Genomic DNA, 13,479 nt, shown 5'->3' on the forward strand with positions numbered 1-13,479 from the left:
TTGCCAGGGTTGTGTTGAATCGTTCGACGAGTCCGTCACTCTGCGGATGTAAAGGAGTAGTTTGTGTCTTCTGCATGCCTAGGCGCTCACACATAGCAGAAAACACGCCTGACTCAAAGTTTCTTCCTTGGTCGCTATGAATGACCTCAGCAGCCCCAAACCTGGCGAACATGCCCTCAACCAGAGCTTCTGCAACAGTCCCTGCCTCCTGATCTGGTATGGCATACGCCTCTGGCCATTTTGTAAAATAGTCCATGGCGGCTAGAACATAACGGTTGCCCCTGTCTGTGCGAGGAAACGGGCCCATTATGTCCACTGCCACCCTCTCCATCGGGGCCCCCACTGCCAGCTGCTGAAGCTGGGCGCAGGACTGATCCGGGGGACCTTTGTGTGCTGTGCAGAGGTCACAGCGGCGACAAAAGTCCTCAACATCTCTCCTAAGCTGACCCCAGTAAAAACCTTGCCGGATGCGACGCAGGGTTTTTGAGACTCCAAAGTGTCCTGCCCCAGTAGTTCCATGAGAGGCTTTTAGCACCGTCTCTCTCAGTGCCCTGGGTACCACTACCTGCCACCTCTCTTCTCCTGTAGCTGGCTCTTTCCAGGCTCTCTCGAGCACTCCATCCTTTACCCGGAGAGCCCCGAACTTTGCAAACAGTCCTTTAGTGGCAGGCGAGCACCCAGCGACCTCATTCCACTGTGGCTTTTGTCCGGACTCCACCCACTGCAGTACTGGGTGCAGATCAGCATCCTGCTTCTGCTGCAGTCTCCATTCAGGTGAGTCAACAACCTGCATCTCTCTGCAGACAGGCCCTTCTCCCTCATGCATGTGGCCTTGCTCCTCTACACGGAGCTCTTTCTCACGGACCTCCCTCTTTTCACATTATCGGCAGCCGTTGAGAGCACAGGGGTGCCAGGACATGGCGTCAGCATTGGCATGGCGAGTTTCAGCCCTGTACTCCACTTTGAAGACGTACGGCGCCAGTTCTTCCAGCCAGCATGCAATCTGCCCTTCTGGCTCTTTGAAGGACATTAACCACTGGAGGGCAGAGTGGTCAGTTCGGACAGTGAAGGGCAGACCGCACAGATAGTACTTGAAGTGGCCTATAGCTCTCACAATAGCAAGAAGTTCTCTGCGTGTCACACAATAGCGCCGTTCAGCTTTGTTGAAGGTTTTACTGAAGTACGCCACCACTTTCTCCCCCTCCATCCCCACCTGGCTCAACACCGCTCCCATCCCAACATCGCTGGCGTCCGTGTCCAGGACGAACGGCAGGTTGGGGTCCGGGGGGATGAGGATGGGAGACTCTGTCAAGGCTTTCTTCAAAGAGCTGAAGGCCTGCTCGCACTCAGGTGTCCAGGAAAAAGCACTGTCTTTCTGCTGCAGGCGGAAGAGGGGCGCAGCTATGCATGAGAAGCCACGCACAAACCGCCTGTAGAAGGATGCCAGTCCAATGAAGCTCTTCAGCTCTCGCAAGTTTGTGGGGACCGGCCAGTCCCTCACTGCCTGCACTTTCTCCTTCAACGTGCTAATGCCCTCTCCCCCAACCCTGTGCCCCAGAAACTCCAGCTCTTTTCTCACGAAGCAGCACTTATCTGGGTGAAGTTTCAGACCAGCCGCCGATATCCTCTGTAGAACACGCCGCAGGGCCCCCAAGGCTGCATGGAAGGAGCCCCCATGGACCAGTATATCATCTAAGTAGACCAGACATTCCTGTCGGGGGATGTCACCCAGCACCTTCTCCATCAGCCGTTCAAACGTGGCTGGGGCGTTGCATAGGCCGAAACTGAGGACTCGAAACTGCCACAATCCTCTGCCGGTACAGAAAGCAGTCTTTGGTCTGGCTGAGGGGCTGAGGGGCACCTGCCAATACCCACTGCGCAGGTCTAATGAGGAGAACCAGGATGAGCCGGACACCAAGTCCAGAGACTCGTCGATGCGGGCAGTGGGTACGAGTCTTTCTTGGTCACACTGTTGCAACCCACACACTAAAGTTCACTGACAGCCCCCCAACTTGTACAGCCACCACCCCTCTTCCAAGTATAGGAGCTAACTCACCAGTCACTGTTCGCAGCTTTACCACAGTAGGTTCCAACTGTATCCCTGCTGGGACCACGTCAGGTCTCATCAGCGTTGCTGTGGAGCCGGTGTCGACAAGGGCTATGCATGGAGCGCCTGCCAGGGTGATGGGGACATGGCAAAAACCTCCCACGTGGGTCCAGCCCACCACTCTCGCAGACTCAGCGGTGTCATCTGCTTCTGGGGGGAGTGGAGCCTCGCTCCCCCGTCTGTACAGCTGGGCTCCGTCCAGAGGAGGCGAGGCATGGTGGGACACAGGGGCAAGGGTCTGCGTCGTCCCCTTTACACAGACCCCGGGGCGTTTCCCTGAACACCAGCCTGCTTGGGGCACCACACGCTGATATGGCCAGGCTGGCCACATGTCCAACACACAGGAGGGCCTCGGCGAGGACGGGTGCTGCTGCGCTGTGATTGCAGTGACACAGCACGGATGAGCTCAGTCAACTCATCCGCCCATGCCAGCAAGCATGTCAAATCTTCATCTGTAAGGCACAGGGCCAGCTGGAGTGCTTTACTGTCCTCTGACCAGCCTGCAGCCCTTGCTAAGAGTTCAAATTGGGCATGGAAGGCCTCCCAGTCCGCCTTGCCGGAGTATTTCGGCGTCTTCACTTGGATGTGGTTACAGCGGGCGCCGCCATCTTTGTTTACATCCGGCCCCGCATTGTCCTCGGCGCGCGTTCTCCCGCCGGCGCTCTTCCCGGTGCTCGAGCCGAAGCCGGCATCGGCAGCCAGCCTCCTGGCCGTCTGTCTCAGGCGAGCAACGTGCTCTGAAGAAGCACGGTCAAACTCCGCCTCACGTCCCGACCACACACCATAAGCACCATCCATCACCTCTTTCTTGACTCTCGGACGAGCGTCGGCCTCTTCCCGCCGCGCAGCCATACTGCAAGCTGACCCGAGTTAGCCGGGTCAGGGCTAGCCGCGGTGGACGGTAGCAAGTCAAACTCCGGCGGTTTTTACTTCTGACACCAATGTAACGTCCGACCGGACGTCAGAAGAATGACGAGGAGTTGGTCTCACCTTTCTCATTTATTAGCAACGCAACAGTTACTGTTGGCCGTAAATATGTCAAAATAACAACAGCGCTGAGTTTGTCTTACAGCTCTCCTTCCTCAAGAGCTCCCCCTCTTTTTCATGCAAACACACAATCCTTCCTACACTCACCCCACCCCCTTGCTTACTCATCCAACCACATACCTGTCTATACCAAACACATTCACTGACAGTCAGAAATCACAGAACTTTAGAACACAGAACACATTATAACAGTAACATTACTGCAGGGTCGCTACAATACAATCATGCGCAGACTTCATGGCTGCACCTGATTGGACGATCGCTTTCACTGCTGTCCTGTCTGCTCCGGAGTTCACGCAGACCAACATGGCGGCTCGTTTGGAAACTTTCTCTTATTTTTGGAAAATAGTTCACCGAAAGGTGTTTCTGAAACCATTTTAAGCGAGAAATAAGCTATGCAGTTGCTGAATCTGTCTTTATTTTAGATCGACAACATTCAATTTAGAAGATCTAACATCTTCTCTCGACATTCGCCGCGTCGCTACCAGTATGCATTGCATCTGTACCTTAAAGGTGCGTGTCCACAGGCAGCGGTGTTTCCCCGCGGCCCATTCATTGTCTATGTGAAAAAACGTGCAATGCATTCTGGTAGCTTCGCGGCGAATGTCGAGAGACGGCGCGCGAGTTGGCCGCTCCTCATTTGCATAAAGTTGAAGTCGAATCTACTTTATGCTAATCAGAGGCGCCGGGCTCGACTCGCCGCCTCGGGAACACTCGCGAAAATCTTCTAAACTGAATGTTGTCGATCTAAAATAAAGACAGATTCAACAACTGCATAGCTTATTTCTCGCTTAAAATGTTTTCAGAAACACCTTTCGGTGAACTATTTTCGTAAAACAAGAGAAAATTTCCAAACGAGCCGCCATGTTGCTCTGCGTGAACTCCAGAGCAGACAGGCCAGCAGTGAAAGCAATCGTCCAATCAGGTGCAGCCATGAAGTGGTTGTAGCAAGGAGCGCCTGTCAATCATCCTCTAGTGGCAGCCCACCAAGCGTGCAATACTGGGAAGCGGCGCGTCCACTCGCGTTTACAGTTTTTTACAATTGTTTACACACTAAAATAAAAATGTCCACACAATTTGCGAAATTCTACTCCAAGGAGCAAAACACCTCCACAGATTTGCACAACATTACACACAATGTCTGCTTCACCCTTTTTGCAAAACATTACACACAGGGATTTGTAAAACGCTACACACATTTTCACACCTTAGACACAGATAAGGATTGTGAGGTTACTTCCTTGTCATTACAAAGCCCCGGATTGCCAATGACCACACTAATGAACAAATTGGATAATCACATCCACCAAGTGTGGAAGCACACATGTGCTTATTTGAAAGCGCAGCACTCAGGTGTGCTATAAAAGGCAGCAGGTGAGTTCACCTGTCTTCAACAAAAATGGAAGGAGCTAGAAGAAGAAGAAGAAGAGTGAGAATGAGGAGATAGAGGAAGAGGTAGATAAAATAAATACTTGAAATATTCAGTCTGCAGCATCAGTGTTGTGCAGTGCTTGGTAAGTTTATAGTAGGCCTATTTGTGTACATTCTCCCTATATCTCAAACTAATCATGAAGAATGTTGTGGGTTTGTCACTATTTTTTTGACATCTAAATTATCCCTTACATAATGTCTGGCCAAAAATCTAGCACATGCTATTTCCTAAAATTAGTTTTTTTACAAATGTGTTTTTTATTTATCACAGCCGTGTGAAACTGGCTGCAATAGTGTCTGATCATTGAGGACTGTGTTGGTTAAATGAAAACTAATAGCATTTTCACAAATATGTGTGTATGTTTTGACTGAAGTGTGTAATTTTGCAAACAATCTAGGAATTATGCAAATTGAGTGTGGTGTTTGGATAATTGTGATTATATTTTGAAAAAAAGAACCCGGTTTTCAAAATTGCATGTAAACAATTGAAAAAAACTGTAAAATCGCCCCTGTGGACACGTACCTTCATGGAACTTGCACTGAACCTCCCCTAACGCATTAAAGGAGAGGAGAGGAGCTCATTTGATTGGTGAAGATCTGAATCGGCTGTATTAATCCCAGTCCACGCCTCGTCTCCTCCTCGTCTCCCACTCACGCCTTCTTCTCCTCCCTCTTTCCCACTTGCGCCGGTGGGCGAGACGGGAGGAGTGCCTGCGCTAGCCTGCACGGTGCACGAAACTTGCAAAGTCCAGGCGGCCACACCCCGTCGGCGTGGCGCAGGTGCGCTGCGCGCTGACTACGCCTAGTCTACGAAACTAGGGCCCCATTTGATGAAAAAAATGCTCTAAAATTGTAAAAAAAAAAATTATAATAATAAAAACCCCCCGAAAAACAAGGAATTCTGGGAAAAAATAAAATGGTATGGAAGTCCTGAAAAGTAAAATGTGTGACATTTCACAGGAAGAAAAGCCCTGAATGATAACTGAGCCGACTGGGTTCCTGGCGTTTAGCACGCTGACTCACACCTGCGTGGTTCCTACCATGACGAGGCAGAATGTCTGCCATTGAAAAGGCTCCACAGTACATTGCAGCTTTACATAATAACCAGCTCTCACTGCCCTCGTGTGCTCTCTTGTTCTTTTCCAACTGTGTGCCCCCCCTCCAACCCCTGTCCCACTCATGAACCCCAGCATCACATGACCTGTTGTCCCAGACTGTCCTCTCTGTGTGCAGGGGCGTAGCCATCATTTCAGAAGTGAGGGGGACAAATTGTTCTGAGGTCTATTGAGTGATTTATCATCCTCTCGCATTCAATTGCACCTCTCCTTAGTGGCTAAAGAACCACATAACTACAAACAGCACAGCACCAGGGGACCGACCTTTAGTTCTTTAGAATTATATACTATCAAAATCTAAAGTCAAAATCTAAAATCTAAAGCTGAGTTGACACAGAATGACTCTCTAACATCTACAGAGTAAGTAGCCAGATAATAAATATGGGAAGCAACATTTATAAATAGAATTAAGAATAGTAGTGGTGACATAGCTGTGGAAATTATTTGCAAAGTTACTTTTATGCTATCTATATTCTTTCTCAGCTAGTTATATTCTCTTCTCATCTGTGACCCTGCATGATCATCCTTGCTGGCCTCTGGTCCACTTTCTCCTACCTGACGCTGCTCTTTCTATTATATAAAGATTAAAAAATAATGTGCAAAACAATAGTGAGCACAAGTTCTGTGCAGAAATTAAGGAGGAGTGGGTAGATTTCTAGGTGGTAGAGTAGCCAAAAATTGTAGTCAAGTAAGAGTGTTGTTACTTTAGAATAATATTGCTCAAGTAAAAGTAAAACGTATTTTGCAGTAAAACAACTCTCAAGAGTACAATGTATCCAAAAAGTTACTCAAGTAAATGTAAAGTAGTAAATGTAACTAGTTACTACCACCGCACCTAGCAAGCGATTCAACATAACTAACAGTAACAATTGTTAACTAGCTTAACTTGATAGGCCTATATTGACATGTATTAATTAGACATCATTGAGCTAAACATTATCTACATGCAACAGAAATACTCAACTTACATGGTTTGTTTGGAAAAACAGTAAGATTTTTTGCCTCTTGGCTGCTGGTTTGCTGAACATGGTGAACAAGATCTGAATCAATGTCTGTGTGATTGAAATCACAACACGACAGCGGTGTTTGCCGCCCGGCTCTGCCTGCTCATGGTGCGTTCGAACGCGGCTCGGAAAAACGCGTTTCCACGTGTTAAAATGAATTGAAGGGTTGTAATGGCTGTAAAAAGTGCGGGGGACAGAGGGCACAGATACGGGAAGTGCGGGGGACATGTCCCCCGCGTACCCCGCGTCCGCTACGCCCATGTCTGTGTGCATATATGTGTGTGTGTGTGCATATGTGTGTGTCATGCATGCCTCTTTGTGGTCCGAGCTCGACTCCGGCTTCTTGTCCGCTCAGTAGCTCAGCGTGTACGTTCAGTGCGTGAGTACATGCAGGACAGTGTGTGCTTTTCTGCTTTTAATTGTCCTGTATAATTACATGCACATGCTCATCAATGCTGCATAGTGTACATGGTGTCCTAGGCTCTTCTCTCTGTGTGTGTGTGTGTGTGTGTTGTGGTGCCCTGTCCTGATCATTTTGCCACCATAAGCCATGAACATGCTTGAACGTTGCCCGAGTGCTGTAATTTCTTCCTACAGGAATGTCAGGAATTCTGTGTGTGGTGACGGGGTGGGACACATGTCGGACCAAAGGCCTTTAAGGCGGGCTCACACCGGACCGAAAATCGGCGTCTTTGAGAGAGTCGGCGTCCGTGACATGAGTCTCCTTGGTGTGGTCGCTCGAATCGGCCCACGTCGGCGTTCATTTCAGCCGATTCAAATGTGTAATCCGTCATTCGAGTCGGTCATTCTTTTACCATTCTGATTGGTGGAGGCTAGCAGCTTGACTAGCGAATCAGTGAAGCCCGGAAGTGACGATGGTAAACATACCAGATAACCAGTGGAATCGAAGAAGGTGGTCTAGAGAGGACCGCCTACTTCCGGTTTTCGTGTTTTTTGGCCCACAATAAAGATTAGCGCCGCCTGTTGTTTTGGAGACATTACATCTCGCGCAAGCGCGGAACGTATGGCGTCGGCTGTAATTCCGTAGGTGTGAACCGCCCATGTCGTTGTTCGAGTCGGCCATATTAAGTAGCCGACGCCGAATTTACCGACGCGAGTCGGGCAGTTCTTCCGGTGTGTACACACCTTAAGACACACACACACACACACACACATGCAGAAACACATGGAGACAAACAAACTCTTGCACTTATTCTGCCCTTAAAGTGGAGTACAAGTGCATTTCCTCAGCTCCCGACCTTCTTGTGGACGATATCATTGGTTAAAAGTGGTTTCTTGTAGCTGGTGTAAGCGCACGTCATATTTATGTTTTCCAGGAATAAAAAAACATTGGCTATTGAGTTGAAAATATGTATAAATAGATTTCCTTTTTGTGATTTCTTGCACAATGTGACTTGTTCAGCTTTAAAGGAGAACTTTGCCCCCCAAATGATCATTTGTACATATTCACCCCGTGTTTCCTTGAATTTGTGAAGAAAACGTTTGTTTTAACCTAAAACAGGCTTTATTATATCTATGCGTCTAGCACACTTTCGCCCATCAGCTCGTAGTTCACATTAGCTTGTAAGAAGTGACTTCATCTCGGTAATCTTCAGAAACTAGGAAGAGTTTTTGAAAATCATCCGACTGGAAGAACCCAGCCCAGTGTTCCCAACAAGAAAAGTCATCACCTTGGCAACGGTGACAGCTGACCCTTCAGGCCTCCTTCCAAACGTTATGAACGTAAACATTCATTCCAGCCAAATGCAATTACTGGTCGGGTTAATTACAGACCTGCGACAGCCACGGATACTGACGTTGTAAATCATTGATTGATGGTTTAACAATTATACCACAAATGTGTTGCCGGTCGGAGCTCCTCGTTGAACTAGTAAGAAGTCGGGTTGAGAGGAGCTCTGAGCGCTGGTTGGGCTGGTGTGGGTTCAGCCCCGTTGGTGACCGTTGGTTCTAACTTTCAGGGCCTGATAGACATCTCAGCCCTGTGAATGACAGCTTTCACGTCATCAGCAAGCTAGTGGGTTAGTGCAGTACACAGCCATTGGAAGAAATCCAACCCAAGTGAAATCCAACAGTGAAACTTTGAAACAAGGCTGCGTGTTCCCCCTCTCTCTCTCTCTCTCTCTCTCTCTCTGGTGTTCCTGACAACCTTTTGACCGTTGACCATGTTAAATTAAAACTAATTAAAGGTGCTTGAAAGAATGCTGGGGCATTGTCTCAGTGTGTTCAGAAGGAGAAGGACAAAAGGTCAAAAAGCTGAGCTGTATGTTCAGAATGGACCTTTTATGGACCATCACCCTTTAATAATATTTTTTTTGACATATTGGCTTCCATAGTGTTGACTCCTCTGACTCTTAAACGCAGAAATGCAAGACGAGACGCGTCACTGGGAGCGTAGACATTTTAAACTGACGCTCTACGAAGGACGACTTCTAATGACTATCAGCTGGTTGTAGACGGTTTAAAAATAATCTCTCAAAGAGGATATCTGCTGTCCTGCAGCTTTTACTGTCACTCACTTTCTTCTCCCCCCCCCCCACAGACGACGACGTGGACCTGGAGCAGCTGGTGAATGACATGAACTCCTCCATGGAGAGTGTGTACTCTACGCAGGCGGACACAGCGCTGCTCCTGAACAACGGCCACGTGCCCGCTCCACACCACCTCCACCACCATCAACACCACCACATGCACCCCGCCCTCCCAGGACACCGTCACCACACCCCGCCCCTGCCCGCTTCCTCCCCCTCCAGGGAGAGGCTGCGCCACTCTCAGCCCATGCACATCCAGGCCGTCAGGTAAGACACACACTACCGGCCCCCTGCGTCAATAGCTCTGTGTTGTATTTCAGATAAATACAGCAGGAAACACCGTCCCTGCAAAAGTCAAATGTGAAAAAACACAGACAGCATTGCCTCCAGCAGAATACTTGTTTTTTCTTCTTCTCTGTGTGCTTTTGCTGTGCATCAGAAGCTTAAAATGTGATTTTTCTTTTGCACGCAAGCTGCTTCCAGCCGTCGGCTCTGCTCAGCAGCATGAAAGATGGGGGCAAAGATTGCACACAATGATTGCATGTAACGATTGATATGAAATACAGATCTGACAGATCTCTGCAACGTTTCAACGCAGAGAATAAGACTGAAAAAAAAAAAAGGTGTGATGAATTAGCTCAAAGATGTTACTGTTGTTTTGGTCCTGATTTGTTTTGGCTTGTGACGTCACAGGTCGTCGGTTTCCTAAGTCACCGTGTTTTGATGGTCCAGTACCAATAGACAAACACTCTGCAACTAATCACTCTCAGCCTTCCGTGGCTTCTCTTAATCTGTGGATGAATGATGTTGCTGCAGCAGAAAAATGAAGTCAGAATTTAAACGATGCTGTTAAATCGTTGACTCCGGGTCACTCCAAACACTACAAGACAGTTTCTTCCATGAATTCTTTGCTTCCCCCCACAAAACTCTCAAAATGTCATTTATTTATAGATAACATAAACTTTTTAGACAAATATTGGTGCCATACCTCTCCAGCATTGTCAGTCCTTCATTGGTCACCCAGCCCTGACGTTAGCGTGTGTGTCTCCCTCTGCAGGTGCCTGCAGGAAGAGCATCGCCTGCGTCCGGCCTCCCTGCCTGCCATCCCCAACCCTTTCCCTGAGCTCTGCAGCCCTGCAGGCTCCCCCGTCCTCAGCCCCTTACAGACCACCGACCACCACGTAAGTGCTGTGCACCTGCACCACCTCACCTGCACTGACGCACACTCACTGGAATCATGCATTTCATTGGCAGGTGGCTTACCTGTCAGGGGAAAACAACCGGTCAATGCCACTATAGCTGTGACGTTATCTGGACTCCTCATTATATTTGATGTCCTTTACATGACCACTACCACATGTGAGGATGTGTGTGTGTGTGTGTGTGTGTTGAAACCAGCTGACTGGCCTGTTATGTTCAGGTCAGAGCAGCATGTGTTGACTTTGGCTGCAGACGGCTTTCCTTCCATTACACAACCGCTCACCCTGGGTTATCTGACTGTGTGTGTGTGTGTGTGTGTGTGTTATTGTGGAAGCATCATTATCAATCACATCTACGCACACACACACAGACACAGTGACAGACATGTTTTGCTGTGGACGGAGGTGAGCGATGTCTCCAGGATGCTGCAGACAGAGGGCAGACTTCCGTTTGTGGAGCTGGGAACGTCTGCAGGTTGGATCTTTCTGAACCTCCTGAACCTCCTGAATCCATCTGTGGCAAGACAGGCGCCCATTTCCAGTTCACACACTTCAACCCTGGCTCTTAACGTCACTGTGTGTGTGTGTGTGTGTGCGTGTGTGTCACACAGCCTTGCCCTTCCTTCCCTCCTGTACCAGGAATGTTCCATCCCTCCCAAAGATGTTTTCAGGATGCCCACCCTCAACAATAAAAGTTATTTTAGATGCTCACCCCTCCTTGCACTCTCATCCACACGCACGCACACACACACACACACACACACACACACACACACACACACACTCAGTTCACACGCATACGTACACATGCGATAAGGCCGAGCATTACTTATTCATTTCGTTGACATCATCTCACAAGGTCTGGAGTTGGAGAACAAGTTTGCAGTTTGTACAAAGGATCTTTTGTTAGTGTGTGTGTGTGTGTGTGTGTGTGTGTGTGTGTGTGTGTGTGTGTGTGTGTCTGGGAGTGTGTGTGTCAACTATTGTCTTGTGTGTCTAAAGAGGCAAATACATCGCCCGCCTCATGATACAAAGAAGAAATACATTTTTTTGGAGATAACTGGTGCATTTTGATTAAGTGCAGTTTGGCGTTTTCTTCAAGCTGCTTTGCATATGCTTCGTTTCTGACACCGATGACTCATTCCTGCTATGAATTTTCAAACGGATCATGGCTCGGCACTCTGGCAGCACTCTGCTTCTTCTCTCGCTGCATTGTCCGTGGCATGTCACCAGGTTGGAGTAGGCAGGAAATTCTTCAAGACTGCTTTGTGGCACAAAAACAGGAAGATTGTTGTATTCTTCCAGCACGGACAGCGATAAAGCCCGGCTGGATGGAGTAAAAAGCACTTGGAAAAAATCCCTTCCAACATTCCATCATGGTTATCATTGTCAGCAAAAGAGAAACACTTTTCGGCTGAACAAGCAGAGGAGGTGGCTGGGAGACTGATAAATGTGTGGCTGGAGGTGATGGGGATCATGGGAAGCAAAACCCACCAGTGAAAGTCACGTTCATCGGCTCTCCGCATTGATGGGTAACGTCGGTGTTTCTCAACCTGGACCCTATTTTCTTTCTTAATGGCTAGAATAGAGACAACAATTTCTGAAATGGGTCGAGCTGCTAATGGGCTGCAATGGAATCATGTCTGGGCAATTTGGCACCGTCATTTACATGCACTAGATGTTTTTTTTGTCATTGAGAGGCTCTGATTGTCATTTTGAGGATCTGACGTTCTGGAAAGTGTCTCACTCAAAGAGAAGTCATTCTTGGGAGGAGCCAAGCGCTGGAAACAAAGGGTTGTGTTGTGTGTTGCGTGTGTTATCTACAAGATCAGTCAGATTCAATGTCATGGCTGAACAGCAGCCTGGTTGAGATCTTTGAATGCGACGGCTGCCCTTGTTCATTTGAGTATTATACAAATGAAAGTGCAGAGGAGGAGGCAGACGAGGGTGAAGCCGCTGTGAAGCTCGGCAGACTGGTGGTGTCCCTGTGGGTGCTGTGGCCCCGTGAGGCCCCATGGAGAAGATGGGACCTGTTGCTGCTGCCCGATGTTCAGATCCCCCCCCCCCTGTGCAAGTCTTGTGTATAATCCCAAGCAGACTGGATCAAACATGTTTCATTTCTCTGTAGGGTCCTTTCCTTAATGTTGTCAGACACTTAGAATAACAATCTGAGCTTTATACAGACATGAGTAGTTCCCACATGACATATCTTAACGTCCTCTGACTTTTGCCTTCCATCATCAGGTCAAAATCCATCCAACCTGCCAAATGAATGACATTAACAAAGGAATAAATGGTGCTAATTTGTGTTGTGGTGCATGATGCGTGAGAACATTAAACTAAAGTGGTTGATGTGTGATTTTCTTCCCACTAACAGATCTGTTGATTTAATCAACAGATCACAGAAAAGCTCATACGTTTCTTGGAAATAATTTATTCAGCATGAAAAAAAGAAGAAGCATAAAAACGACTGACAGAAATCTCGGCGCCTAAGACCAAAACGGTCTGTGGAACTAAGAGGGTGCGGCCCTCGTGGTGAACATCACCCGCTGGGCATCGGCGTGCTAGCATTGGTCTTTGTGAGCATGTTAGCATTCCGCTGTAAGCATGTTTAGCTCAAAGCACGGCTTTGCCCCACAGAGCTGCCGGCGTGGCCGCCGACTCTTCGTCTGGTCTAACGGTATTATGAGCGTAGAAAGTTTCCCCTCCGCCAGCCTCGGCAGTGAATGGCCTCCTTTAGCGGATGCGTGTGAAACCATCATGTACTTTAATCCCCTCTAATGCTGTGGCTAGTCTTCGTGCTGATTAAATGAAAACCTTCACTGATCAAATCACTTAAGCTAAGCGAGACCAGCGTCACACGGGCCACGACTTCCAGATGTCAGCGTCTCCGTCGCCGCGCTACCCTATGTGATGTCGTGTGTATGGGAGCGAGCGGCGAGGTCACGGGCTGGCGGCTGCTGTGGAGATGTCTTGAGTGCACGTATGCGTGGCTGTGCAGGTGGGGTTAGCCGTCCCGCTGAGCTT

The 13,479-nt window shown here is 48.5% G+C and overlaps 1 protein-coding gene across 3 annotated transcripts in view; it reads left to right on the forward strand.

Annotated features, from left to right (window-relative positions):
* Window positions 1-13,479, forward strand: part of LOC311028210 (growth factor receptor-bound protein 10-like) — a 54,766-nt gene that overhangs the window by 14,583 nt on the left and 26,704 nt on the right. For all 3 annotated transcript variants that reach the window (XR_014598701.1, XM_084032584.1, XM_084032585.1), the window contains exons 4-5: window positions 9,265-9,520; window positions 10,311-10,434. Coding sequence is in view for 2 of the 3 variants with exons in the window: in XM_084032584.1 (XP_083888710.1) it covers window positions 9,265-9,520; window positions 10,311-10,434 (380 nt within the window). In the remaining variant the exon portion in view is untranslated. The remainder of the gene's footprint in view (window positions 1-9,264; window positions 9,521-10,310; window positions 10,435-13,479) is intronic.

This window comes from Eutrigla gurnardus (assembly GCF_963514095.1).
Source record: "Eutrigla gurnardus genome assembly, chromosome: 17".
Taxonomy (NCBI): Eukaryota; Metazoa; Chordata; class Actinopteri; order Perciformes; family Triglidae; genus Eutrigla; species Eutrigla gurnardus.